Here is a 26,893-nt window from a genome sequence, read left to right on the forward strand (position 1 = left end):
AGATGAGGTACTTGAATTAAGGGGTGGGAGACCGGTGGACAAGAAATTTTATATTTCTAGGCCTCCTAGTTTGAAGCTCCACCAATATCATGTGGATAGGTCCTTAATATGTTTTAACATTTCCAATCCCCGAAAGCCGGGAAATTGGGAAGTGACATGGAACAACCGAACCATGACATTCTCACACAGAGCCGATAGAATGCCCATTGACTCAGAGCTTATACGCCAAATAGTCAACAGTGGAAGATATTTCCAATATAGGTAAACTCTAGGAAGTAGGCCCATGCGAGTTGGAGAAGTGTCACCAAGATACTGTGCGCATATCATACAACCTGATACGTGTACTAGTCAGATGAGAGAGTTAGGGATAGGATTTTTCACCTGCAAGGTTTGTAATATGGTGATGTCATATTCTGTCCCATATGTCCTCCCCGATGATGCATATTTCATATGTGGGAGGAAGGCGTATAAGTGGCTTGCCCCAAACTCAGAGGGATTGTGTTACATTGGAAGAGTGTTACCGGAAGTAATGACCATTACCCATGATAGAATGAAAGACGTTCACCGCAATGCTCAAGCTCCTTACACTCACACCCATTACGAACACATTGTAAAGAGACACCTTATAGATAGGACAGAGCATGCAGCCTCTGATTTGATCCACGAATCCACCGGGATTCAACTCCTGATTGCTCTAGATATCACCTGTACCGCCAGAGGAGTTATAAATTTTAGGTATATTACCGCGCTAGCGAACCTGATAGACAATATCAGCGAGATGTATGATGACACCTTTAGATATACTGGGAGAGAATTGCAAGCTTACAAAACGGAACTGATCTAGCACAGGATGGTTCTCAATTACATCACAGCAGTGACAGGAGGGTATTGTGTCACCCTAGCAACTCAGTATGGAGCGAAGTGTTGTACGTATATCACAAACAGCACTGAGGACCCAACCGAGGTCATAGATCAAAAGATGGACGATATCTTGCAATTGAAGTGGGAGTTCCGAAGGAGACACAACCTTACCCTTGCTTCTGTGGGTAATGAACTGACCGGCTGGGTATCATGGTTGAACCCACGAAATTGGTTCTCAGGGTTAGGAGAATGGGCTCAAAATGTTATTGTTGCTGTAGGGAAATTCCTCTTATGTATCCTAGGAGTTGTCATAATGATTGGTTTGATATTTAGATGTGTTTGAATTTTAATGAATTGCAAGCGTAGTACCAAATTGATGAGTTTGAGGAGCGAGGGCATTGTAACAACAACTAGTTTAATTTATGACCCAGCAATCGAGACAATGTTGTGATAAAACGTGATTCCACGGTCCGTTTCTTTCACCCGTTTCTCCTTTGTTTTTCTCCAAGGTAAAAAGACACCAACTCGGAAGATTTTGATGACCCATTATACAGACCATTGATGAACTGTTCCACCGACAACTGATGAACCCTTAGAGCAGGCTTTCCCAACCACGGTCCTCAAGGCACACCAACAGTGCAGGTTTTAGTGATATCCAGGCTTCAGCACAGGTGACTTAATTAGTAGCTTAGTTATTTTGATTTAACCATCTGTGCTGCAGCCTGGATATCACTGAAACCTGCACTGTTGGTGTGCCTTGAGGACCGTGGTTGGGAATGACTGCCTTAGAGACTTTAATTTTTATGGACACTTGAAGAGCTTTGCTTGCCACACAGCAAAGATACAGCAATCCGGACAAGACATCAACAAGACTCCAACAGACGCCCAAGGACGACCACATATATATAATCATACGAATGCATTTATAATGCATGTTTCTTATCTTCATCTCTTCTATCTTCAGGTAGTGGCACACATAGTCGACAGGTGATATAGACACATATATTAGCACTCATATTTTATCCCCCTTCATGTATCATCAACTAATGTGCACCCCATTTGTTGGAACTAAAAGCCGAAAAGAGCTCGGTAGAGTTTGTTAGCCCACTTACAGACCCTTAATACGGGATAAGAAGGATTCAATGTATACTTCGCAATACCTCGAAGCTTATTTTTTAGAACATATACGGCACGATGATACATGACCCCTCAGACATGGATTTCATACATACATGCTTTTTACTATCTCACTAGGTCATACATTTCCCACCTTCTCCTCTCCTCCCTGCTCCCAATCGTAATAAGGTATTTCATGGTAATATATATTTTTCTGCTTAATTGTTTAGATAGTGGCAGTTATTGTTGACTGCCAAAGGGTGGACTGTCAAAGTCGAAAAATATCCTGATACATATGCCTTGTACTAACCCCTCATGCACATGCCCGCTGCACGTGCACACGCTCTGCCGTGCGTGCACATATCCGCAATTTGCGTAAGATCGCTCCGGCGATTACGCGCGGTGTATGCGCATTTACGGTAGAGTTTGTAAGCGTCTAGCGTGCGACTCGATCATAACATATTTAACCCACATAGTGTGTTTTATAGTGAATATTCCCCTTAACAATGTCAGAAAGTATGTTTAGTTTAAACGGTTCTTGGACAGAGAAATTCCTCTTTGCATGATAAGAAGGGTCAGATAAAGGTTGAACGGTGGTGTCTAGTATCCAGCTGTAGAGTATTTTAATAGTAACATTTCGGTGTTGGTTAGGAAGAGATTGCTCGCTCCTGCGCATAGTTATGTACAAAAGTAGTTTATAGATATTTACTGTATTTGCTGTTCATTACCCATGCGGCGGGAATCCTAAGGATACCTCCCACCTGAGCAGTTGGAGAAAGGCACAGCCCACCTGTTCGAACCCACCTATGACCTTTTGTTATAATGCAGAGACACATTCCTGTGTCCAATGAACCATGAGATTATAGGGACCATTGTATTGTTACTGTATGTTGTGTATATAAAGACCACCATTGCCTGTCCAGTCACTCACTCTCTCTGCAAGGTTTTCACATTGAAGGCTGAGGGCTGGATCCAGGACGCGCTTGCGAATCATTCCCACGTGTGTAAGTTCTCTGTAGCCATTTTGTTATCCTCTGTGTTTGCCATTTGTTCTCATTGTGTACTCATTCTGTTTTCTTGTGTTTGCGATCGTTCGCTATTGTTCATATTATTCCTCGTTATTCTGTTTAGATTTTGATGTTAGTTTTGTAGTGTATAAGCTGTACTGTTTTTCCCCTTTTTACTCTAAAAGAATTATCCACGAGGGTGTTAGAGCCTAAGTGGTTTTTAAATCCAAACCAGGTCTTGTGTTTTCACTAGTTACTGTAAAGGGTTTTCTGAGCGTCTCAATCGCTCAAACAGCTTTCCATATTATCAAGGTTAATAAGCATTACATCGTTATAGTATTTCATTGCCAAGGTTTAAAGTGTAAGCATACCCTTACGGTGTGTTGTTACTAAGGATTACTGTGTAACATTCCGTGAGCGTGCGTGTCGCTACGCTAAGTGCGTACCCTTACGGTACTCAGAGCGCCAATAGCGTACTTAGTCCGTAATAGAATATAGCTTAATGTTTATAGGTAATAACTGACTTTATCAGCACGAATTGCCCAGACATCCAGGGATCATCCCCAGTCTCTTTCCACACAAAAAAGAGGAAGGGACGAGGATGCAGAGGGGGGAGGAGACGAAGATCACAACAAATCCACAAAGAGTGTGAGATGGAATTAAAATCACTGTCTGCTATTTTCAATCTTTCAGACAAAATTTTAAATGACTCTGAAAACAAATTATTGTCAAAGGGTTTAAAATTTGCACCCCAGGCAAAACCTAATCTATTCACACTCTTTGTGGATTTAAACAAATATATCCGTAGAAAAAGATATTTTTGCATTAAATCCATACATAAACAAGATATCAATGCTTTACCGATAGTACTGGATAAGAATGACATATTAGCATTAGATATGTTGGAGAGTCTTTATGAGGAAAGTGATAACGGAGATAATAGAGTGAAATTATTTGACATTGCAGGTCCCCCTAAAAAGATTTTAAAAAAACCCTCAGATTTTTATTCTCTTTAACATAGAGGACCTTTTTTAGAAAGCTTTTACACTACTACTCTAAATGACTTAAAGGACTTGTGCACTAAAGTAGAAAGGGTGGGATTTAAAGGGAATGTATGTGGATTTCTGCTTGTTGATCCCTACACCTATGCAATAACCCACAGACATCTTCATGCTATATTTTCAAATGTATGTGGATTTCTGCTTGTTGATCCCTACACCTATGCAATAACCCACAGACATCTTCATGCTATATTTTCAAATGTATGTGGATTTCTGCTTGTTGATCCCTACACCTATGCAATAACCCACAGACATCTTCATGCTATATTTTCAAATGTATGTGGATTTCTGCTTGTTGATCCCTACACCTATGCAATAACCCACAGACATCTTCATGCTATATTTTCAAATGTATGTGGATTTCTGCTTGTCGATCCCTACACCTATGCAATAACCCACAGACATCTTCATGCTATATTTTCAAATGTATGTGGATTTCTGCTTGTTGATCCCTGCAAACTATACCTCTTGATCTCTATTCACACCAATGTATATTTTAGCAGTGTATGTAATTGTATTTGTAGAATATTAGTACTTGCTTATAGCTGATATTATCTTTGTATAGATGTTGGTCAGTGGAGTGGAGTTTATTAGCATACATGGCCTGGTGTTTACTTAACACAGGGTAATATAATTCCTTTGATTAGATGTCCAATTAGCTTCAGCTGAAGCCTTTGTAAATTTGAACTAGTATATGTTAGCATTCAGTTATGGGGCAGTTGTCTACGGGGCAGTTGTCAGAAGTTTAGAAATATACGAAGTTTGGAAATTACAAAGTTAGGAAATTTTAAAAAGAACAGTTAAACCAACAGTTGAACAAACATTGGAAAACATTGGAAAGCAGGTAAATCTACCATTTAATTAACAATTTCCATAAGCATTTTTCTATCTATACTTTACTCTTTATAAACACCATGCTCCACAAACTGTTTTTACTCATAGCACTTCATGGTATCCTCTATAAAATGACATCGTCCTTCACTATTCCTGTTATTTATCGCTCTGTACACATTGCAGCCTCATTAATCCACTACCCTCTTATTAACACTCATGAGCTTTTAACCTATCTATGTGCACTAACTGTCACATCCTCTACCTGTCACCATAAGAAACTATCACACACCTCCCCCAACTATACCTATCTCTCTCTTCTTCTGCTTCTACTAGCTGGTGACATATCCCCAAATCCAGGTCCCATCCACATACCATGCTCACATTCAGCTGATTCACAACGGAATAGAAAATCAACAAACCTTATCAACATCACTTGTCTCCCATCTACATCCAAGTCACTAAAATGTGCTTTATGGAATGCACGCTCTGTTTGCAACAAATTAACAGCTATTCATGACCTTTTCATAGCAAACAAATTCAGTATGCTGGCTATAACAGAAACCTGGCTCACACAATCAGACACTGCCTCCCCTGCAGCACTGTCACATGGTGGCCTCCACTTCACACACACCCCCAGGCCTGGTAACATCAAAGGAGGGGGTGTTGGAATATTACTGTCCAAATCTTACACGCACATCGTTTTACCACCTGTTCCCTCACTCACATTTACATCCTTTGAAGTACACTCTATTAGGATTTTCACCCCTTTCTCTCTGCGTGTTGCAGCTATCTATCGCCCACCTGGGCAACCCAAAGAGTTTCTGGAAGATTTTTCTGCATGGCTCCCTCACTTTCTATCCTCTGACATCTCCACCATCATTATGGGTGATTTCAATCTTTCTATTGACAGTCCACAATCTCCCCATGCCTCTAAACTACTCTCTCTAACCTCCTCTCTTGGCCTCTCCCAATGGACTGACTCCCCTACTCATCAGGAGGGCCACTGCCTTGATCTTGTATTCACCAGACTATGCTCTGTTTCTGAACTCACTAACACTCCTTTCCCTCTCTCAGATCACAACCTTATCACATGCATGCTCTCCTCCATTACTTCAAACTCCATGTCCCTAAAGTCTACAAGGACACCTCTTACCCGCAGAAATATTAACGCTATTAATTTTCAACAACTATCTACCTCTCTGCAACCACTACTTTCACCAATTTCTACATTCACCTCTCCAGAGACTGCTGCGTCACACCTTAACCAAACTCTAGTAACAGCACTTGATGAAGTGGCTCCAGCTACCCATCACACTCCACGTAGACTTAGATGTCAACCGTGGCACTCTAAATACACTAGACACTTACAAAAACTCTCACGAAAAGTTGAACGCCAGTGGCGTAAATCTCGTAGTTCAAGTGACTTTGTCACATATAAGACCACCTACCACTCTTATCGTACTGCTCTGGACACTGCCAAACAAACATATTTTCAATCTCTCATCTCTGCTCAAGCCTCTAACCCCAAGCGACTTTTTAATACATTTAAATCACTTCTTGTCCCTCCCTCACCTAACCCACCAGCCACTGTCAGTGCGCAAGATCTTGCTTCCTATTTCAAGGACAAGATTGACAAGATCCGAAATGAAATGGTATGCTCTTCCACAGCAAGTGACCTGCTCAATTCCCTACCTGAACCCTCTAACACCTTCTCTTCCTTTGATCCTACAAATGAAGATGAAGTATCTGCACTCTTTTCATCTGCCTACTCTAATACCTCTCCCCTTGACTCTATACCCTCACAAATTAGTAAAGCTCTGTCTACTGTGCTCATCCCAACCTTAACAAAAATCTGTAATCTCTCCCTGTCTACTGGTATCTTTCCTTCTCTATACAAGCATGCAGTGATTACTCCCATTCTGAAAAAACAAAACTCTGACCCGAACACTCTCTCTAACTACCGTCCCATCTCTCAGCTCCCATGCCCCTCCAAGCTACTGGAGAGACTTGCCTACACTCGCCTCACACACTTTCTTAACTCACACAGCCTACTGGACCCACTTCAGTCAGGATTTCGTGCCCAACACTCCACAGAGACAGCACTGACTAAGGTAGTGAATGATTTGGTCACTGCTAAATCTAAAGGACATTTCTCTCTACTTATTCTCCTTGATCTCTCTGCTGCTTTTGACACTGTTGACCACTCTCTTCTCATACAAACACTACAATCCCTAGGTATTCAGGACACAGCCCTTTCTTGGTTCTCATCCTACCTATCTAATCGCTCCTTCAGTGTTCGTTTCTCTGATTCCACCTCTCCTTCGCTACCTCTCTCAGTTGGAGTACCGCAAGGCTCAGTCCTAGGTCCTCTGCTTTTCTCTATCTATACCACATCTCTTGGCAAACTAATCAACTCTTTCGGATTTCAGTACCATCTGTATGCAGATGATACTCAAATCTACCTATCCTCCACTGATTTGTCACCATCTGTATTGGGCCGTGTCACTGAATGCCTTTCTGCCATTTCATCTTGGATGACATCTCGCCACCTCAAACTTAATATTTCCAAAACAGAATTAATTATATTTCCACCTGCCAATAGTAGTTTCCAACCTGATATATCTATCACTGTTGAGAACTCGGCAATCACCCCTACCCCACAAGCTCGCTGCCTAGGTGTCATTCTTGACTCTGAACTGTCCTTTGTTACCCACATTCAATCTGTCTCAAGATCATGTTACATGCATCTAAGAAACATATCCAAAATACGCCCTTATCTTACACAAGACACAGCAAAAACTCTAATCCATGCTCTCATTATCTCCCGCATTGATTATTGTAATAGTCTCCTGACCGGTCTTCCCAAACATAAGCTCTCACCACTACAATCCATTTTGAATGCAGCTGCGAGGCTAATCTTCCTTGCCAGGCGTTCATCGTCTGCAGATCCGCTCTGTCAGTCCCTCCATTGGTTACCGGTATTCTACCGTATTAAATATAAAATACTTTTACTCACATACAAGGCCATTAACCAAACTGCACCAACATACATCTCTTCACTCATCTCAAAATATCTCCCTACCCGACCTCTCCGCTCTGCACAAGACCTACGTCTCTCATCCACACGCATTACTTGTTCACACTCAAAATTACAGGACTTTATCCGGGCTTCACCCACTCTGTGGAATGCCCTCCCACGCACAGTAAGACTCTCCTCTAGTCTCCAAACCTTTAAATGTTCCCTGAAAACTCACCTCTTCAGACAAGCCTATCAAATTCCAGACCCACCCACATAATCTTCAGTGCTTCCCTATCTAATTACATCCTCTGTAGAGTATTCATAACATCACTTATCATGTCTTTCTTTAGTCTCACACCCTCCTGACACTTGGATAACTTTGTGGGGTATCATCATACAACCCATTAAGAACCTAGCAATCTGGTGGACCATTATGCAATAGGTAGCATCTATCCTTGTGTATCTATGCCTATTTCCCTATAGATTGTAAGCTTGCGAGCAGGGCCTTCCTACCTCTATGTCTGTCTGTTTTTACCCAGTTTTGTTCTATTACTGTTATTCTAATTGTAAAGCGCAACGGAATATGCTGCGCTATATAAGAAACTGTTAATAAATAAATAAATAAAATAAAGATAATCTTACCAGAGCTGAAAGAAAAGCCCTAAAAGAACTTATTAAAGATAAGAACATTACCAGAAAACAGGCTGATAAGGGCGGAGGCTTGGTTCTACAAAATACTGTGGATTATTTAGCCAAAGCCTCTCACCAATTAAATAACTCTTTATTCTATAAAAAATTATTGTCTAATCCTACTCTTTCCTTTAAAGATAAATTAACTTTATTATTAGATTCGGCCTTGAATCAAGGCACAATATCAGATGATGTGTATACATTTTTGAAAATTGATTACCCTATTATTCCGATATATTATCATCTGCCGAAAGTGCACAAGTGTTTGAAGTCCCCTCCGGGTAGGCCCATTATATCGGGCATAGGTTCATTAACTACCAATCTTTCTGCATATGTTGATGCCCATCTACAGAAATATGTGACAGCTCTTCCTTCATATTTACAGGACTCTGCACATTTCCTCAGGCTTGTAGAATCTATGGTTTGGAAAGATTCTTATGTTTTTCTTACTTGCGACGTTGAGTCGCTTTACAGTAATACTCCACACGAATTTGGCCTAATGGCCATTCACCATTACCTTTATGGAGATCACGATATTGATTCAAATTTGAGGGATTTTTTACTTTTCTCAATCAGATTCATTCTTGAGCACAATTATTTTACTTTTAATTCACAATTTTTTCTACAGGTGTGTGGGACGGCCACGGGGACCAGGTTTGCCCCCAGTTATGCGGACCTCTATATGGGCCTCTTTGAAGAGAGACACATTTGGGGTGGCGCATTTGGGGGGAACCTGGTCCTCTATGGCCGTTACATTGACAATATTTTTATAATTTGGGATGGGGATAGTCACTTGATACCGGAATTTGTTAGAACATTAAACTCTAACAACTTTGGTTTAAAATTCACATATTCTTTTATCACAAGTCAGATTAACTTTTTAGATATTTTACTTACTATTAATGATAGTGTAATAAATTCCACCACATACACTAAATCTGTAGATTGTCACAATTACTTACATTATGACAGTAGTCACTTTCGACCGTGGAAGGATAATATTCCTAAAGGACAGTTCCCCCGGCTTAAGAGGAACTGTTCCACTGAATCTGCCTTTCAGTCACAAAGCAAAGTTCTTTATATGTCCTTTGTCAAACAAGGTTATCCGTATTTTCTTTTAGATGAAGCCTTGAAAGAAATCTCTACTGTTACAAGAAATTCACTCTTACTTAAGAAAAATAATCCTCATCCAAAGATCAAAGTAGAACGTTCTCCAGCCTTTATTACACAATATAATTCCTCTTCGAAGGAAATGAAAAATATAATATCTAAGAATTGGTCCCTTTTACGTAATGATACATTTCTAAATCCAATACTTCCTCAATATGGTAATGTTACCTTTAGAAAAGCAATGACACTCAAACAGAAACTTGCTCCTAGTAGGTTCATTCCACATACATTAAGCATAGTTGAACCCACTCAAAATAAGTTAAGTTGGTTGCCTCCCAAGCATAAAGGCTTTTTCAAATGTGGGAGAGATAAATGCATGACCTGTAAACATCTGGTTAAGAATAGTAGTACATTAGTTTCTCACACTACTCAAGAGACCTTTGAAATATCAGACTTTCTACATTGTCAATCACAATATGTAATATATGTGGTCCAATGTAAATGCGGGATACAGTATGTAGGAAGGACTATTAGAACTGTCAATACCCGTTTTCTGGAACATAGAAGAAACATCATCAAAGGTGTACTGTCTCATAGTTTGTCTCAACACATATATAAATGCACACAGGGATCAATTGAGGATGTGACTGTCATGGCAATTGAGAAAATAAATTGTACAAAAAGAGGAGGAGACCGGTATAACCTCTTGTGCAAACGTGAGACTTTTTGGATTTTTAAATTAAGTACATTGTGCCCTGAAGGTCTTAATGACACAGTTGAATTAAACAATGTTTAGTTGTCGGGTAGAGCAGGTTTGTGACATTGTTGGTTCATTTAGGGAGTCTGGTTGTCATAGGACATCTAGTTTTATCCACTTTCGCAAATCATTGATTTGTGCTGTGTGCCACTGTCTCACCCAACTGTCTGGAGGCCTTGGGTGACACACTGACACACGGCACAAATTTATGTCTTCTTTTCCTTCTTTCTGTGAAGTGTCTTTTTGAAGACAGAATTATCAGATACATTTATCATCTTGCAATTTAGAGATTATTATTAATTCCCTTTTTGTGCTGTGTGCCACTGTCTCACCTGACTGCCTCCAGTTTATTTTATCTGGAGGTCTTGGGTGACGCACTGGCACACAACGCAAATTTCTTCTCTCTCCCTCTTTTCTGTGAAGTATTTCTGTAAAGAAGTTTTTTCAGGATATATTTACAACTTCATAATCAAAAGAATATTTCCTCATTATTATCAGATTGTATTATGCCCTTTTTTTCTTGTTTAATTAATGGATATATAAGCATACTCTATAATGTAAAACTCACTTCTGCAATGTAGTAGTTTCTCTTACGAGTCATATGAGCGATCACAGACGATCTGAATAAGCTCATTAGATATAATTTTAACTTGTTCTTAGATACTAATAATAAATCATTTTTTATAAAAACATGTTTCTTTTGTATTATTATTATTAGTATTTCTCTAATATGTATAAAGTCAATTATCTTCTAAAAATCTTGTAATGAATTTCTGATCCTTTCATAGCCATGTTCTTTTTCTTATGCTTTAAATAAAACATCTATTCGAAATTTTTACCACTGTGGAACTAAGAATAAACTAATGATATGTTTTAGAAAGTTATATTTATATAATTTATTAAATTAATAAGAATGTATATATTGTCAGAGTCTTCATATATTTATACTATATTTAGTATTCATTGTTCTTTTATATGTACTGTGATGACACATTATATTGGTTGAATTCGTTTCAGCAGAGACCTGTGTTTAAGAATTAGTTAATTAGAACAGCAGATGGTGATTCTCTAATCAATATGGTATTTATACCCTGACAAGTCTTCACTTGTTTATTCATTTCCCTTCTGATGAAACGGCCAGTGCTACAGGCCGAGAAACGCGTTAAGGCACCCCAGTGAAGGATCCAGTCTGACTGCGGTATTCTCCTGACACCTTTTAGCTGTGTGGATTGATTAGAGCTCAGCCGCAATACACGGACATTCTTCCAGCGGCGTGACACTCTGTACTTGGACTGCATCGAGCCGCTGCACACCCGGCTCAGTACAGCGCTCAAAACGAAGGAGCCCTCATCCATCGGGTGATACACTTTAGGAGAAATTGGGTTTCCACATCATTTCCACCTACAATCAAGGCATCAGCACAGTGCCGGTGTCCGCAATTTCATCTGTGGGACACTGTCTGCCCGGCCCAACAGAGCCGTTCTTAACACTCTATGCAGCTTGCATGTGCTTGAAGGAGAGGTGAGACTACATCTGCAATAGTGAATTATAACTAGAGGTACCTCTTATAAGTCTCCCTTTTACAATATATGTTTATCCGTGGACGCACGGTTGAAAAATCATCAAGCACTATTGCACTTTTTCAGCAAAGTACATTAAAACTTATTCCATTAATGTCTTTTCAGGTGTTATATTGCAGTCATATTTAATATCATATATTCATGTGATTTTTTATTTTTTATTCATGTATTAATGGGTCACTTTATGTATGTGTATTTTCATTTTTATTCATGTGTTCAATGAAACACTGTTTTATTCATTCTGATAATGAATCTACTCTTTAGACTCATTCAGCGCTCCCATTTCTTTCTATATGTTAAGAAATTTGCTGCTGCGATCAACTCTGCATTACCCCCAGAGTCCAAGTTACTTGATATTGCACTTTTTTTTTTAAAGTTCCCATATATTACATCATAGCAATCCATCAAATTTCCTTTTTATTTCAGCCAAATTAGGTACAGCTATTTTTCACTTGGAGGCTCCTGCAGCACCTAGTTTTTAATTTAAGAATTATCTTTCGCCATACATTAAGATTTACAGTGTATGATGGCTGACCATTTGTCCAATTGACTTTATTCTGTGGATCACATTAAAAAGCTTTCAGACCTCCCTAGACAAAAACGCTGGATTTGATGACCACCACATGTTGAGTGAGTCCCCAGTTTACCATCTCTTATCATGGAAAAAAGTGAAAATTTTTAATGTTTCATTGCACTCTTTTAGAATTTTATTATCTGTAATACATACTGAAGATGTAAAGGTGTGTACACACGATAAGATTTTTACTTACGATTTTGACTATATAGTCAAAATCGCAAGAAAAGTTAGTGGAGATCGCAAGGTGAGTCACCTTGCGATTCCGATGCGATACCGATGTGCGGTCCCGGGAGGTCGGTATCGCAAGCCTAGACTGTGTAGGCAAGTCAATTTGACTATCTAGTATAAATGTTTAGTCAAAATTGACACTTAGCGAAAATCGTACATAGTATCGCAAGCACAGTCATCTAGGCTTGCGATACCGACCTAGTCCCTATCGCATAGTGTGAATCTGGGTTAGCCCGAATCTCACCGTGTGTACACACCTTAAGACCAGAATACCATATAATTTCTATGCAGATAGCTCAGACCATAAACATGTTTACATTAGAATTCGGGAGAAACACAGTTCAGAGGTTCCGCTGAGGTTGGCTCTAGTGGCTTCAATCAATCTTCTGGCAACCAGTCAGGTGTGCAAATGAGGAGTCATCATGCTTGATTGCTACAGTTGAGTTCAGAGCCTTGCTGGCTTCTGGACCTGTGTTCATTGGCTGTTCAGTCTTTTTAGGGATTTTCCTCACACTCCTTTAGTGGGTTGTAATCAGTCTGATTTTGTCAGTCCAGGCATTTACTTGGATACCTGTCCTGCTCAGTGGAGTTTATTTATCTGTGCTGTATGGACAATATGCTAGCATTTCCCCACAGTGTTATTAATCTGGGCTATTCAGAAGACCTGGCCAGCAGTTTTACAGTTTAATTACCTGTACTATATAGGAGCCTGGAGACCTGCCACTATGTCTTATCTGTACTATTTGGAAGATCTGCCTAGCCTCTCTTTACTGTGTAAATCATCTGTGCTATTTTGGATATCCGGCTAACATTTCTATACACTGCAGTTATCTGTGCTATGCCGAAAAACTGTCATTTATTAGCATTACCCCACTGTGCAAACTACCTGTACCTTTTTGAAGTTTGCATTTACTGTAATTCTGTGTTATGAAGAAAACTTGTTACCTGTCAGAATTTCTCTTCAGTAAAATGATCTGTACTTGGCAGAAAACTTGTATAGTTTCAGTATTCCTATTTTGTTGGAATATTCAGCTAATGCATTTAGGGGGTCATTCCGAGTTGATAGCTCGCTACGGATTTTCGCTGCACTGCGATTATGGCAGAATGGGGCTAATCTGCGCATGCGTATGCACTGCAATGCGCACCTGCGTCGTACAAGTACAAAGAGCTTTGTGGTTTTACACAGGTTCTAGCGACGCTTTCATTCGCACTGGCGGACGCAAGGAGATTGACAGAAAGTGGGAGTTTCTGGGTGGCACCTGACCATTTTCTGGGAGTGTTTGGAAAAACGCAGTCGTGGCCGGGCGTTTGCTGAGCGGGTATCTGACGTCAATACCGGGTCCTTCATCGCAGCAATCCTTGCACAGAATAAGTAACTACAAGGCTTGTCTTGTTCTGCATAAAATGTGTTTGCTGCCGCTTGGCTGCACAGGAGTTCGCACTCCTGCAATGCGAAAACACACTCCCCTGTGGGCAGCGACTATGCGTTTGCACGGCTGCTAAAAGTAGCTAGTGAGCGATCAACTCGGAATGAGGGCCTTAGTTCCTAGTTCCATCCAGTGTTATGGTACATTTAGCTAGTGCTTTTAGTTTCTTATGTCATTAAGTAAGTTTGAAGTGTTCTGTTCCCTTTAAAAATATGTGTCTTGAGCCTGCACTACTTATGCTGGGCATACACACCAGGATTATTTTGGCGGCACAGACAGATGAAAGGCGGAGGGGGCGGCAAAGGGCATACTGACGTCACTAGCTCTCTCACTTGTGCAGCAGCAGAACCAGGCAGCCAGAATGTGAGCAGGACAATATGCAGTTCAGGCAGAGACACAGGTGAATCAGGTTTCATGAGCTACCGACAGAGCTTCCCAAACAGAAGATAGAAGGGTGGAAGAGAGTGGTAAGTGACCCAGGGATCCTAGCTTCTCCTCCTCCCGTCTGGGTCCTGTGTAACCTGTTATCTAATGAGAGCATTCAGGTCTAGAGAGAGACACACACAGAGAGTCCTCCTGAGTCCTATTGAAGTGTGTAGTAGTACAAAGGCTGCTGCTATTCTTGCATGTGACAAAATACATTATAGGTTTAATTTTTCTATGTGTACTTTAAGATTGTTGTCTTTGTTCCACTAGAAGAAATAAAATATATCAGATAGCTATAAAATAGTTGTCTCTCAATTAAGTAGAGCTAGAAACAGTACCTAGGAAATATTAAACTATTAGTTTCAATCTAATATACACCATTGGTTTAAATTTAATATACACAATCCACACATCCCAACATGACCCATACCAGGAGGGACAAAATGCTCTCTACCTGGACTTTCCTCTTAATTTATGATTGCAATCACCTGTGTTGAAATACCTTTCTTATTAATTAAAAAGGTCAACACAGGTGACGCCAATCATATATTAAGAGGGAAGTTCAGGCAGAAACATTTTTGCAGGTATGCACAATCTAATATACACCCCCCTTCACCTGGACCCCCTCTGTCTTAAGTGCCCCCCAAAACTTAATCCGGCCCTGATTGGCCGACCACCCAGATAACTGTAGCGTGTATGTTGGTGACCGATCTGAATATATTGATCAGTTGGGCATGCTAGATTGTCATGAATTCTACCCTGAAAGTCGGCTAAATCAGGCAGTGTATGCTCTACAGCGGAGCGCTGATATTGTGGCCAATACACTGTGAGAGATCTCACAGTGTATGGCCACGATATCTGCACTGTCCGAGGCTGCCAGATAAAATGCCTGTCGGTCTGACAGGCATTTTATCTGTACGTGTATACCCAGCATTAGAGTTTAAGTCCTGGTGGCAGCTGAGTAATGGTGAACGATAGTACAGATGTAGCCATGCTTATCTTTACTGCGATGTAGCATGCTGCATCATGGCTTGCTGCATGGCAGTATCACGGATTCTATGTGTTAATGCACGAAAACAGAAAATTTTACGGGCACAAAAAAGTGCTATGATTGAATTGCCAAAGCTAATAAGTGCAAAAAAGCTAGATGCTACCCCCATTTTTCGCACTCATTATATTTTGGGGCTACAGATGTGACCACTTACATCTAGCCTCCCTGCATGTTAAACAGCTCTTCTAGTCATGCCATGCCATGCCATGGCGTAACTTGGTAGCACAGAGCATCTTTTCGTGCAACTTTTTCCATTAAAATTTGTCTTATTTGCAAAACACTGCGTACAGGGCGCACAAGCAACTTTTGCTGATTAAAATTATATGCTGCATACCTATTTTCTGTGTTCTGTATCTGTATCTGAAATGCTACGTTACAGTGATTTCCTAGAACACACTGTTAAAGCAGCATTTTGTATGCAGATAGAGCACACAGAATATAGGCATGTCGCATAATATTTTAATCAGCAGTCTGCTTGTGTATCTTATTCGCATAGTGATGCGAATAAGATGCCTTTTTGCCAAAAAAAAAAAAAAAGACGTACAAAGGTAACGGAGTTGCACGGGACCTGTCAGCTCACTCAGACCAGCTATCTCCCGCTGCGTGGTGTATTAAGGCAAGATGTATGAGGACACATCTGTAATTCAATTCCCCCATTAAAATATATAAAAATCCTAATTATCAGTAACTGACCATAATAAGTGACAGTCAACATAAAAAGTAGTAAAGGCAGTGAAATCATTGTAGAGGTCTGAAGTATCAATGTGGCACAATAGTATTGTCCACTTGATACCCTATGTCGCAACAGTTACCAGTGCTGAAAAAGCAGCTTAAGCAAAGTATGCTGGGCAGCCTATGAGTATCCCTTAGAGTCTAGACAGTGCAAGCCCTTACACACCCATTTTCTCTGCCTCGGTACGCAGTAGCACCACTGCCAATCCTACATTGTCCACCATTGACACTTTCACCTTCCTATGACAGAGGCAGTGTCTCCATCTGAGTATGACCTCTGTGGAAGTGGCTAAGTGTCTAAGAACGCAGTCGCTTCCACTGACTCAACTGAACGCTCCCATCTGATGCCCTGGCCTTTTTATTGCGATTGCTTCAGGCCACCGCTAAGGAATGTCCATCACTTGACTTCTCCATTTCTGATGCCAAGGCCTCCATACACAACACTGTCTTTGAGCGTGCAGTCAGGGTGATGCATGCACCATAGGGTTTTTTTGAAAAACTTGCGCAAGCGCAGTAACAAATAATCACTCATCTGAGCCAACATCAGTATTGCGTTCAGTTAACGTCTGCCTTTGAATAAGGCCCACATTGTTCTAGAGAATCTAAAATCTTGTAAGTGTATCCAGAGCTTTTTTTTTTTTTTTTTTGTAACAATGGGATATCACCAAAACATTTACAACATTTTTATTTCTTCCTTAACGTCTGCACTGCTTATGGGTACTCTCTCTCTGCATATAATTTACACAAGATCCTTCGGTTCACCCACCTTTACTCTAGTCTAAGCAGCATTGTGAATTTTGAGGGTGGAGACCAAATAGGTTGAGCAGGTAGAAAACGATTAAACAGTTTGTGAAACAGATTTGGCCTGATATTTTAGGAAAGGGTACGCTTTTGGATAGGTTGCCATTTCAGTCACTTGGTTTTGCTAAAAATAGATTTGTGTGCAGTTTGTATTTACTGGAAGAGTTTGGTTGTGTTACAGTAATCCACAAAAAATAGGACATTTAGGACCTCACTTACAGTTGGACTTAAGTCCATTTGTGCCACATAAAAGACTTGCATAAAATTATCATTTTTTGAGTTGAGTATTTCCTATACTTGTATCCACTTGCGCTCAGAGAGGCAAATGGTTAACATTTATGTGTAAGTACAGTACTATAGTGGCAAGGAAATGCAAGACATACATGTCCCTTAAAGAGGTTTTGGATTTGGACTTGAAGGTCTAGTAGGTCTGATTCACATTTCCAAGTTAATAATGAAACTTGCAATTTTGCGCTGTACGTATCTCTAAATGCTAATTTTAAAGATTCACATGTAAAATACAGCCTAATAAATATAAGTGTACAAATGCATTTTTACTACTAAGTTATATAGTCATGCACATAGCACTGCAGTAATAATTCAGGTTAGATGTTGATCTAACCTGAAGCAGCTCATCTTGTCACATACAGTACATCTCTACAGACAAATCTTATAATATTTTCATGCAATGTGTAGTGTACCTCTTCTGCACTTGGAGACAGCAGATGGAATTCCTCCAACAAGATATTTGGCTCCAAATGTTCATTTGTTGATGTGTCCAGTCTACAAAATGATGTGAAATGGCATGACATACAGTATAATGTGTCTGTTGTATTTAATTTTCTTTTAAAATGGGTAGCAGGGCATTTGCTGTACAGGTTGAGTATCCCATATCCAAATATTCCGAAATACGGAATATTCCGAAATACGGACTTTTTTGAGTGAGAGTGAGATAGTGAAACCTTTGTTTTTTGATAGCTCAATGTGCACAAACTTTGTTTAATACACAAAGTTATTAAAAATATTGTATTAAATGACCTTCAGGCTGTGTGCATAAGGTGTATATGAAACATAAATGAATTGTGTGAATGTACACACACTTTGTTTAATGCACAAAGTTATAAAAAATATTGGCTAAAATTACCTTCCGGCTGTGTGTATAAGGTGTATATGTAACATAAATGCATTCTGTGCTTAGATTTAGGTCCCATCACCATGATAACTCATTATGGTATGCAATTATTCCAAAATACGGAAAAATCCCATATCCAAAATACCTCTGGTCCCAAGCATTTTGGATAAGGGATACTCAACCTGTATTACTTTTCACTCAAGGCAACAAAACACACGGTGACATCTAAGATGATTTGTATTTACTTTGGCAACTAAGCTCAGCTATTCTTATGAAAATTGAGGATTCTGCTTATAGACCAAGACTGGATAAACCTGTTTGGAAGATCTAAACTGTAACAAAGTACATATACAGTAAAAACAACACACACTTACTTTACATGGGGCACTTCAGGTGAGAGCACATTAATGAAGCCATACACATGACATTAATCTTAAACATTTAGGGCCGGATTTTGAGCTGTGCATAACTTACATCCTTATTTAAAGTTATATGTATCTTGCGGTTTTGGCACCTTGGGGCAGATTTATTAACCTGGAGAAGGCATAAAGAAGTGATAAACCAGTGATATGTGCAAGGTGATAAACGCACCAGCCAATCAGATTCTAACTGTTAATTTACATATTGGAGTTGATTGGCTGGTGTGTTTATCACCTTGCACATATCACTGGTGTATCACTTCCTTATGCCTTCTCCAGGTTAATACATCTGCCCCCTTGTGCTCAGAGAGGTGGATCAGATGTGTTTTATTTTATATCAATCTTAAAATTAGGTATGAGCTGTACATTTTGTACTTAAATAAACCATGTGAAAATGTTGGTAACGATCATAACTGGTACATCATTGCTCTTAATGTGTTAATGCGTTTCTATATTTATTTATAAATCTATACATATAATAAAACTGTAACATTTGTATATGAACATAGCATTTTTTTAGAAATATACTTCTAGGGACTGTTTATGAAATATTGACATGAAACATTTTTTTTCTGAATTTTTGTGTTTGTTCCAGCATCCCGCAAATACTACTGGATGGATTTGGATTATGTTTTCACTATTGTAAAGCTTTCTGACCTAGAAAGAAATTGAGGTATGAATGATCTTGATGTGATATCGGGGAAAGACGCAATAAAGCAGGTACTTATTCATCACGCAATACCATCAGGAAGACGTCTGATTGGCTCCAAGTTTATTCTGCAGCAAAACACTGACCCCAAAAAATACAGCAAATGTCATTAAGAACTATCTTCAGCTTAAAAACAATGTGCAAGTGTACCAAGATGAATTGATGCTGCTTTGAAGGCAAAGGGTGGTCACACCAAATATTGTTTTGATTTAGATTTCTCTTCTGTTCATTCACTTTACACTTTGTTAATTGATAAAATAAACTATTAACACTTCTAGTTTTGAAAGAATTCTTAATTTGCAGTGTTTTTTCCACACCTGCCTAAAACTTTTGCACAGTACTGTATACATAGATATCTATACATATATTGCACACCCCAAAAAACGGCCAGGACTACAAGTGTAGGTCTCAGGACCAGCTGCTTCTCCCATGATTAGCTTTACATGGCTTGCTCACGAGTTAGTAGCCCCAGCCATCATTTTGTGTTACTCCCTGAAGCAAAAAATGCAAATATTGTTTACAAAAACATTTTGTGATCAATGTGTACAATATAAAATATACACCAGAATATTAGATGGCACTACTGTCTATGTAAAATTAGTTTGGCTGAGCATTAGCAGACATCCATGCGAGAGAAGCAATGGGCATACATTAGTTTATAATGTGTGTGTGTGTGTGTGTGTGTGTGTGTGTGTGTGTGTGTGTGTGTGTGTGTGTGCGCGCGCGCATATATATTTATTTTAATTCTTTTAATCCTTCTCTTCTTCCACCTGACTCTTATCCCCATATCTGTTTTTCTTTTTTTTATGGTTTCCCTCCTGATCTTCCTGTCCAGGATGCGGTTAATATACCGCCTGTTGGGATCCTAGTGTTCAGGGTCTCAACGCCGGAATCCCGACAGGCGGTGAAATGGCGGTGGTCGGAATCTCGACCGCTGTCAGTTATTCCCACTTGGGTGGTGGGTCCACGCCACCACCTGAGTGGGAATACAACCTGTGATGAGCAAAGCTTGCCACTGGGTCCGAAGCGTGGAGAGCACAGTGAGTCACCCATATGTATTCCTCCTGTCCCCATGTCTTCCAAATCTCTTTTACACGTGCTCCCACCGGACAAGTTAGGAGGCAAGGTTGGACTTCGATCCTATTGTAGAAACAGACATAATTATTGGTGATGCTTCTTTTGTGGAGGTAGTGATCCTGGAGGACAATGATATATTCCTCCAGGTGTTAGTGTTAAACATTATGGTTAAGATGAAGTCTCTGGCCGGACAAAGTAGTGAGTGAGGTCCTGCTTCTATTTCCCTAAAACATTAATTTGGCTTCTCTTCTCTCCGAAAAAAGCTTGTTGTATGGCTTTTGATATCTTTCAGAATGGTGGCTGTTGATTTTTTTGTTTTTGAAGGAGACTAGGGTAGGTAGGCTTGCAACCCTCCATAACATGATTGGAGGTGTGGCCCTTTCTATTGATCTCTTGCAGCCAAACCATACAATGGGGTGATGGTACTTTTTACCGGTACGGTAACTGTGCATCGAGTTATAGAAATTCAAGTAGATAAGTGTGTAGTTTTGGATGTCAACCTCAAAGAACATGATGTCTTTCAGGAATATAAAATTTCCTTTCTGAGGAATGGCAGATTTTCTTTGGCAGTGAATATAATAACAAAAATTGATGGAGTAACTTGCGCTCAATCGCCACTTGCAAAAGCACCAAGTCTTGTTCAGCATATATAAAAAAACACAAAGGTAAGTGGTCCTCAAGCGCTGCTAGAACTTCACAGGAGAATCCTATTGTCGATATCCTGCTGGCTTCAAAACAAATAACAGCAAGGAGATAATTATCCCAAAGCAACTATCAGATTGTATGCCCGCTCTCAAAGGAACCTTTGGACTCACCCCTGTAAAGTGAGATGCATTCACATAAAGGTTTTTTTACCATGCTGCTCACACTTCTTATATGGCCCAGTGGTAATCTCTTAAAATTAGAACTCACCTAGGGTGCATTTCCCTATATGCATAGAAAAGTTTCTTTTGGTCCACAAGATCATCACCATATGGTTGACATCATAGGTCCCCTTCCATATCTTTCATCCAAACCAGGAAACCAGGAATACTTCATAAAACGTTTATTTGTACATAAAAATAGTACATAAAAAAGAGATATACATCCAATAAAAAAAGATTCTTTAGCGCCCCCCAAGGCTAATATGGTTTGTTCCGCACTATACCTTAAGGTTAAGTCAGGAAAGGAGAAATATGCACCCACTCTTTTTCACCTTCCTGCTCCCGGGAATACAAACAGTCCGGAGTAGTGGGTGCCTCAGGATGATGGAATAAAATACAATCCTACTTAAACCAATATAAAAAAATGAGTGGAATAGAAACCTTGAGGACCCATAGGGATCATTGGGGCAGATGCATTAACCTGGAGAAGGTTGCATATTGGAGCTGACTGGCTGGTGCGTTTATCACCTTGCACTTATCACTGGTTTATGACTTCCTTATGCCTTCTCCAGGTTAATACATCTGCCCCATTGTGCTTTATAACCAATGCAGGGCTATGGCACTTTTTCCCCCAGAATGTAACAGCTGAATAATGGGGGTAAGGTGCAATCAGGGAGATTGATCGACTATTCAGGGAGTGAGGGAGATTGCTACTATTTCAGGGAGTCTCCTGCAGCATGAGGGAGGGTAGGCAACTATGTAATGAGGGTTGTCATATATTTTATGTGTTTTATTGTTTTTGATCACTTATATATTTATATTAATTTCCTTGGCAGAATAACCATGGTTTCAAAATATTTCCTTTGGCAAAATTTTAAAACAATGTCCTGAAACTCAACAGACACAAGATTAACATTTCATTTTCAGCTGTCCTACATTATCTATAACCTTACATTCCATTGGAAAAAGTATTTTATAAATGCGCACCAGACCTCTATCTTCAATATATATTATCTTCAATATATATTAGATGTTATACAGTATTTTATGTTTTCTGACAGATGGAATTTCTTGCCTCTTTTTTTTCTTTTTATCTTTAACTCAAAATAAACCAGATAAATCAGAAAATATATGAACTGAGTCACATGTTCATTAACCTTACAATGTAAATTTTCTAAAATAAAAAACAAACAATTTAAATTTGGCATAATAAAAAAAAAAAATCAGTATGCAAGCTTCCATCTAAATACTACTAAACAGAAGTATATCATCAATCTCACTGCTGCCCAAAAATAGGATTTTAATACCTACCAGTAAATCCTTTTCTCGCAGTCCATAAGGGATACTGGGGTTCACTTAATACGATGGGTATAGATGGGGTCCAAAGGAGCCGGTGCACTTTAAATTTCTTCAACTGGGTGTGCTGGCTCCTCCCCTCTATGCCCTGTCCTACAGCCAGTACAGGTAAAACTGTGCCCGAAGGAGAATGGACATACTTGAGGGAAGGAACATAACAACAATGAGTGGTGAGATTCATACACCAGCACACCAATAACATAAAACGACCAGCAACGGCTGGTAACAAACAGCAACAGCTGAACAGGTAAACTTTTAGAATAGAAAAACCTGCAGACACATCAATGCAATGAGGCGGGCGCCCAGTATCCCTTATGGACTACGAGAAAAGGATTTACCGGTAGGTATTAAAATCCTTTTTTCTCTAACATCCATAAGGAATACTGGGGTTCACTTAATACGATGGGGATATCCCAAAACTTCCAGAATGGGCGAGAAAGTGCAGAGACGTCTGCAGCATCGACTGCTCAAAATGGGTATCCTCTTTGGCCAGGGTATCAAACCCGTAGAACTTCACAAATGTGTTCTTCCTTGACCAGGGAGCAGCTCGGTATAGTTGCAAGGCCGAGACTCCACTGATCTTGTAGAGTGGGCCTTCAGAGACCGTGGAACAGGTAAGGATGCCGACACATAGGCTTGTTGTATACAGGGCCGGTTCAAGGGCGCAGAGCGCCCCGGGCAGGAAAGGGGCGTGGCCTAATACAGGGGCGTGGTGAGTCACGCCCCCTGTACATTGAAAGCGCCGCTTGAATGCTGAGCGGTGCGCGATGATGTCATCGCGCACCGCACAGCAAAAGGTCCTCTCCACGAAGAGAAACTAGACGCTATGCGTCTAGTTCCCTTCGTGGAGAGGACCTTTGCTGTGCGGTGCGCGATGACGTCATCGCGCACCGCTCAGCAGTTACTCTCCACGAAGGGAAACTAGACGCATAGCGTCTAGTTCCCTTCACAGGAGGCGCCGAGGACGGGGACGGCAGCGGGCAGCGGAGGCGGACGGGGGACACAGCGGGCAGCAGTGGCGGATCTTGCCACGGTGCGGCGCCCTCCGGATGGCGCCAGCGCCCTCCGGAAGGCGGCGCCCCGGGCAAAAGTCCTGCTTGCCCGTGGCAAGAACCGCCACTGGTTGTATAGTCAACCTAAGCCAACGAACAATGGACTGCTTAGAAGCAGGGCAACCCTTTTTCTGCGCATCATAGAGCACAAACAAGGAATCCGTCTTTCTTTTCGGAGACGTCCTTTTGATATAAATCTTCAAGGCTCGCACAGCATCCAACGACTCCGGAGGAGCAAAAGTGCCAGAACTTGGCAGGACAACAATTGGTTGATTCAAGTGGAATGCAGAGACAACCTTCGGCAGGAACTGCTGCTTAGTCCTGAGCTCCGCTCTGTCCTTGTAAAAGACCAAGTAGGGACTTTTACACGATAGGGCCCCCAATTCTGAAACACGTCTAGCAGATGCAAGGGCCAGTAAGATCACCGTCTTCCGCCTGAGATACTTGTCTTCTACCGTTAGCAGAGGATCAAACCAAGAGGACTGTAGAAAATCCAACACTACATTCAAATCCCAGGGTGCCGTGAGCGGCACAAAAGGAGGTTGTATGTGAAATACCCCTTGCAAGAAGGTCTGAACTTCAGGCAACACTGACAATTTCTTCTGGAAGAAAATAGAGCTGAAATCTGGACTTTTATAGAACGTAAGCCCTTATCCGCACCACGCTGCAGAAAACGTAAGAAACGTCCCAAGTGGAACTCTGCAGGTGGATACGTGTATTCCTCGCACCAAGAGACATATTGTCTCCAGATATGATGATAGTGTTTTGACGTCACAGGCTTCCTGGCCTGAACCATGGTAGCAATAACATTTTTGGAAAGGCCTTTGTGAGCTAGGATGTTCCGCTCAACTTCCATGCCATCAAACGAAGTTACCGTAAGTCCGGGTAGACGAACAGTACTTGTTGAAAAAGATCTCTTCTCATTGGCAGAGGCCAAGGGTCTTCGACGGACATGTCCAGATGATCCGCGTACCACGCCCTCCGAGGCCAACCCAGGCCAATCAGAATTGCCTGGACTCTTTGATTCCTGATTCGCTTTAGCACTCTTGGGAGCAATGGAATCGCGGGAAACAGGTAGATCAGCCGGTAAGGCAAAGGCGACGTTAGTGCTTCTATTGCCCTCGCCTGAGGGTCCCTGGTTCGTGAGCAATACCAGCGAAGCTTCTTGTTGAGTCAAGAAGCTATCATGTCTATTTGTGGGCAGCCCCACCAGTCGATGATCTGCTGAAACACCTGTTGGTGGAGACCCCACTCTCCTGGGTGGAGATCCTGATGACTCAGGAAGTCCGCTTCCCAGTTGTCCACTCCCGTAATGAAGATTGCGGATATTGCTCTTGCATTTCTTTCTGCCCAGAGGAGTATCTTTGACACTTCTCGCATGCAGGTTCTGCTTTTTGTCCCTCCTTGTTGATTTATGTAAGCCACCGCCATGGCGTTGTCCGACTGAACCTGGATCGCATGATCCCTGAGCAGAGGAGAGGCCTGAAGCAGACCATTGTAGATCGCCTGAAGTTCCAGAATGTTGATTGGAAGCAGGGCTTCATGGGCTGACTACCTGCCCTAGAACTGAGCCCCTTGGTGACAGCTCCCCATCCTCTCAGACTCGCATCTGTCGTGAGGAGGATCCAATCCTGGATCCCGAAACTTCGAACTTCCAGTAGGTTTGAGGAATGTAGCCACCACAGGAGGGAAATCCTGGCCTGAGCTGACAGCCATATTATCCGGTGCATCTGAAGATGTGAGCCGGACCACTTGCTCAGGAGATCAAATTGAAATGTTCTGGCATGGAACCTTCTGTACTGGATCACCTCATATGAGGCTACCATTTTCCCCAACAATCTTATGCAAAGATGGATGGATATCCGAGTAGGCCGTAGAACCATTCGGGCCATCTCCTGGAGGGTTCTTGCTTTGTCCTCTGGGATTAACACCTTCTGAGCCACCGTATCCAGAAACATTCCCAGGAACAGGAGCAGCTGAGTAGGCTCCAGGTGGGACTTATGTAAATTGAGGATCCACCCATGGTGTGACAGAAGCTGAATAGTGTGTTCTATATGGTGCAATAAAAGCTCCCTGAATCTCGCTTTTATCAAGTGATTGTCCAAGTAAGGGACAATATTGACCCCTGGACCCGGAGCTGGAACATCACCTCCGCCATCACCTTCCTGAAAATCCTCAGAGCTGTGCACAGGGTAGCGCCTGGAACTGGTAGTGATCGTTCACCAGGGCAAACTGCAGGAAAGCCTGGTGAGGCGGACAAATTGGAATATGGAGAAAGGCGTCCTTTATATCCAGCGAGACCATGAACTCCCGTTCTTCCAGACCCGCTATCACGGCTTGCAAGGATTCCATCTTGAATTTGAAAACCTTTAGGTAAGGGTTCAAGGATTTTAGATTCAGAATGGGCCTTACCAAACCGTCCAGTTTCGGTACCACGAACATGTTGGAGTCGTAACCCTTTCCCTGTTGTTGTAGTATTACTGGAACAATGACTTGGGACTGGACCAACTTTAGGATGGCCTGTTGCAACGTAAATAGTGTATCCTCCAAAACTGGTAAGCTCGATTTGAAAAATTGTTGGGGAGGCGCGCTGTCGAACTCCAGCTTGTAGCCCTGAGAAATTAGGTCCTTTACCCAGGCATCCTGGCAGGAGCTTTCCCAGATGCGGCTGAAGTGACGCAGTCGAGCTCTTACTTCGAGATCCCCTCGGGGTGGGTGGGCACCGTCATGCTGAGGCCTTAGTGGAAGCTGAACTGGTGCTCTGTTCCTGTTACCTAAGGCTGCTGGTTTTCTTGTCTTACCTCTGGTGCCTCTCGTTGCATTGGAGGCACCTCTGGCCTTAAATTAAAACTGGTAGTCCGAAAAGGACTGGGTAGACGGCCCCGGGTGGGAACGTCTAGCCGGTGGCGCCCCAGAGGGGAGAAACGTAGATTTCCCCGCAGTAACCTTAGAAATCCACGTATCCAACTCAACCCCGAATATCCACTCCCCTGAGAAGGGAAGAGACT

The 26,893-nt window shown here is 41.3% G+C and overlaps 1 protein-coding gene across 7 annotated transcripts in view; it reads right to left on the reverse strand.

Moving 5' to 3' along the window:
- SHOC1 (shortage in chiasmata 1) overlaps positions 1–26,893 on the reverse strand; it is a 642,525-nt gene that overhangs the window by 496,966 nt on the left and 118,666 nt on the right. For all 7 annotated transcript variants that reach the window (XM_063914688.1, XM_063914690.1, XM_063914693.1 and 4 more), the window contains exon 7: positions 17,979–18,060. In XM_063914688.1, coding sequence (XP_063770758.1) covers positions 17,979–18,060 — 82 coding nt within the window. The remainder of the gene's footprint in view (positions 1–17,978; positions 18,061–26,893) is intronic.

The sequence above is a fragment of the Pseudophryne corroboree genome, chromosome 1, assembly GCF_028390025.1.
Source record: "Pseudophryne corroboree isolate aPseCor3 chromosome 1, aPseCor3.hap2, whole genome shotgun sequence".
In the NCBI taxonomy this organism is placed as follows: domain Eukaryota; kingdom Metazoa; phylum Chordata; class Amphibia; order Anura; family Myobatrachidae; genus Pseudophryne; species Pseudophryne corroboree.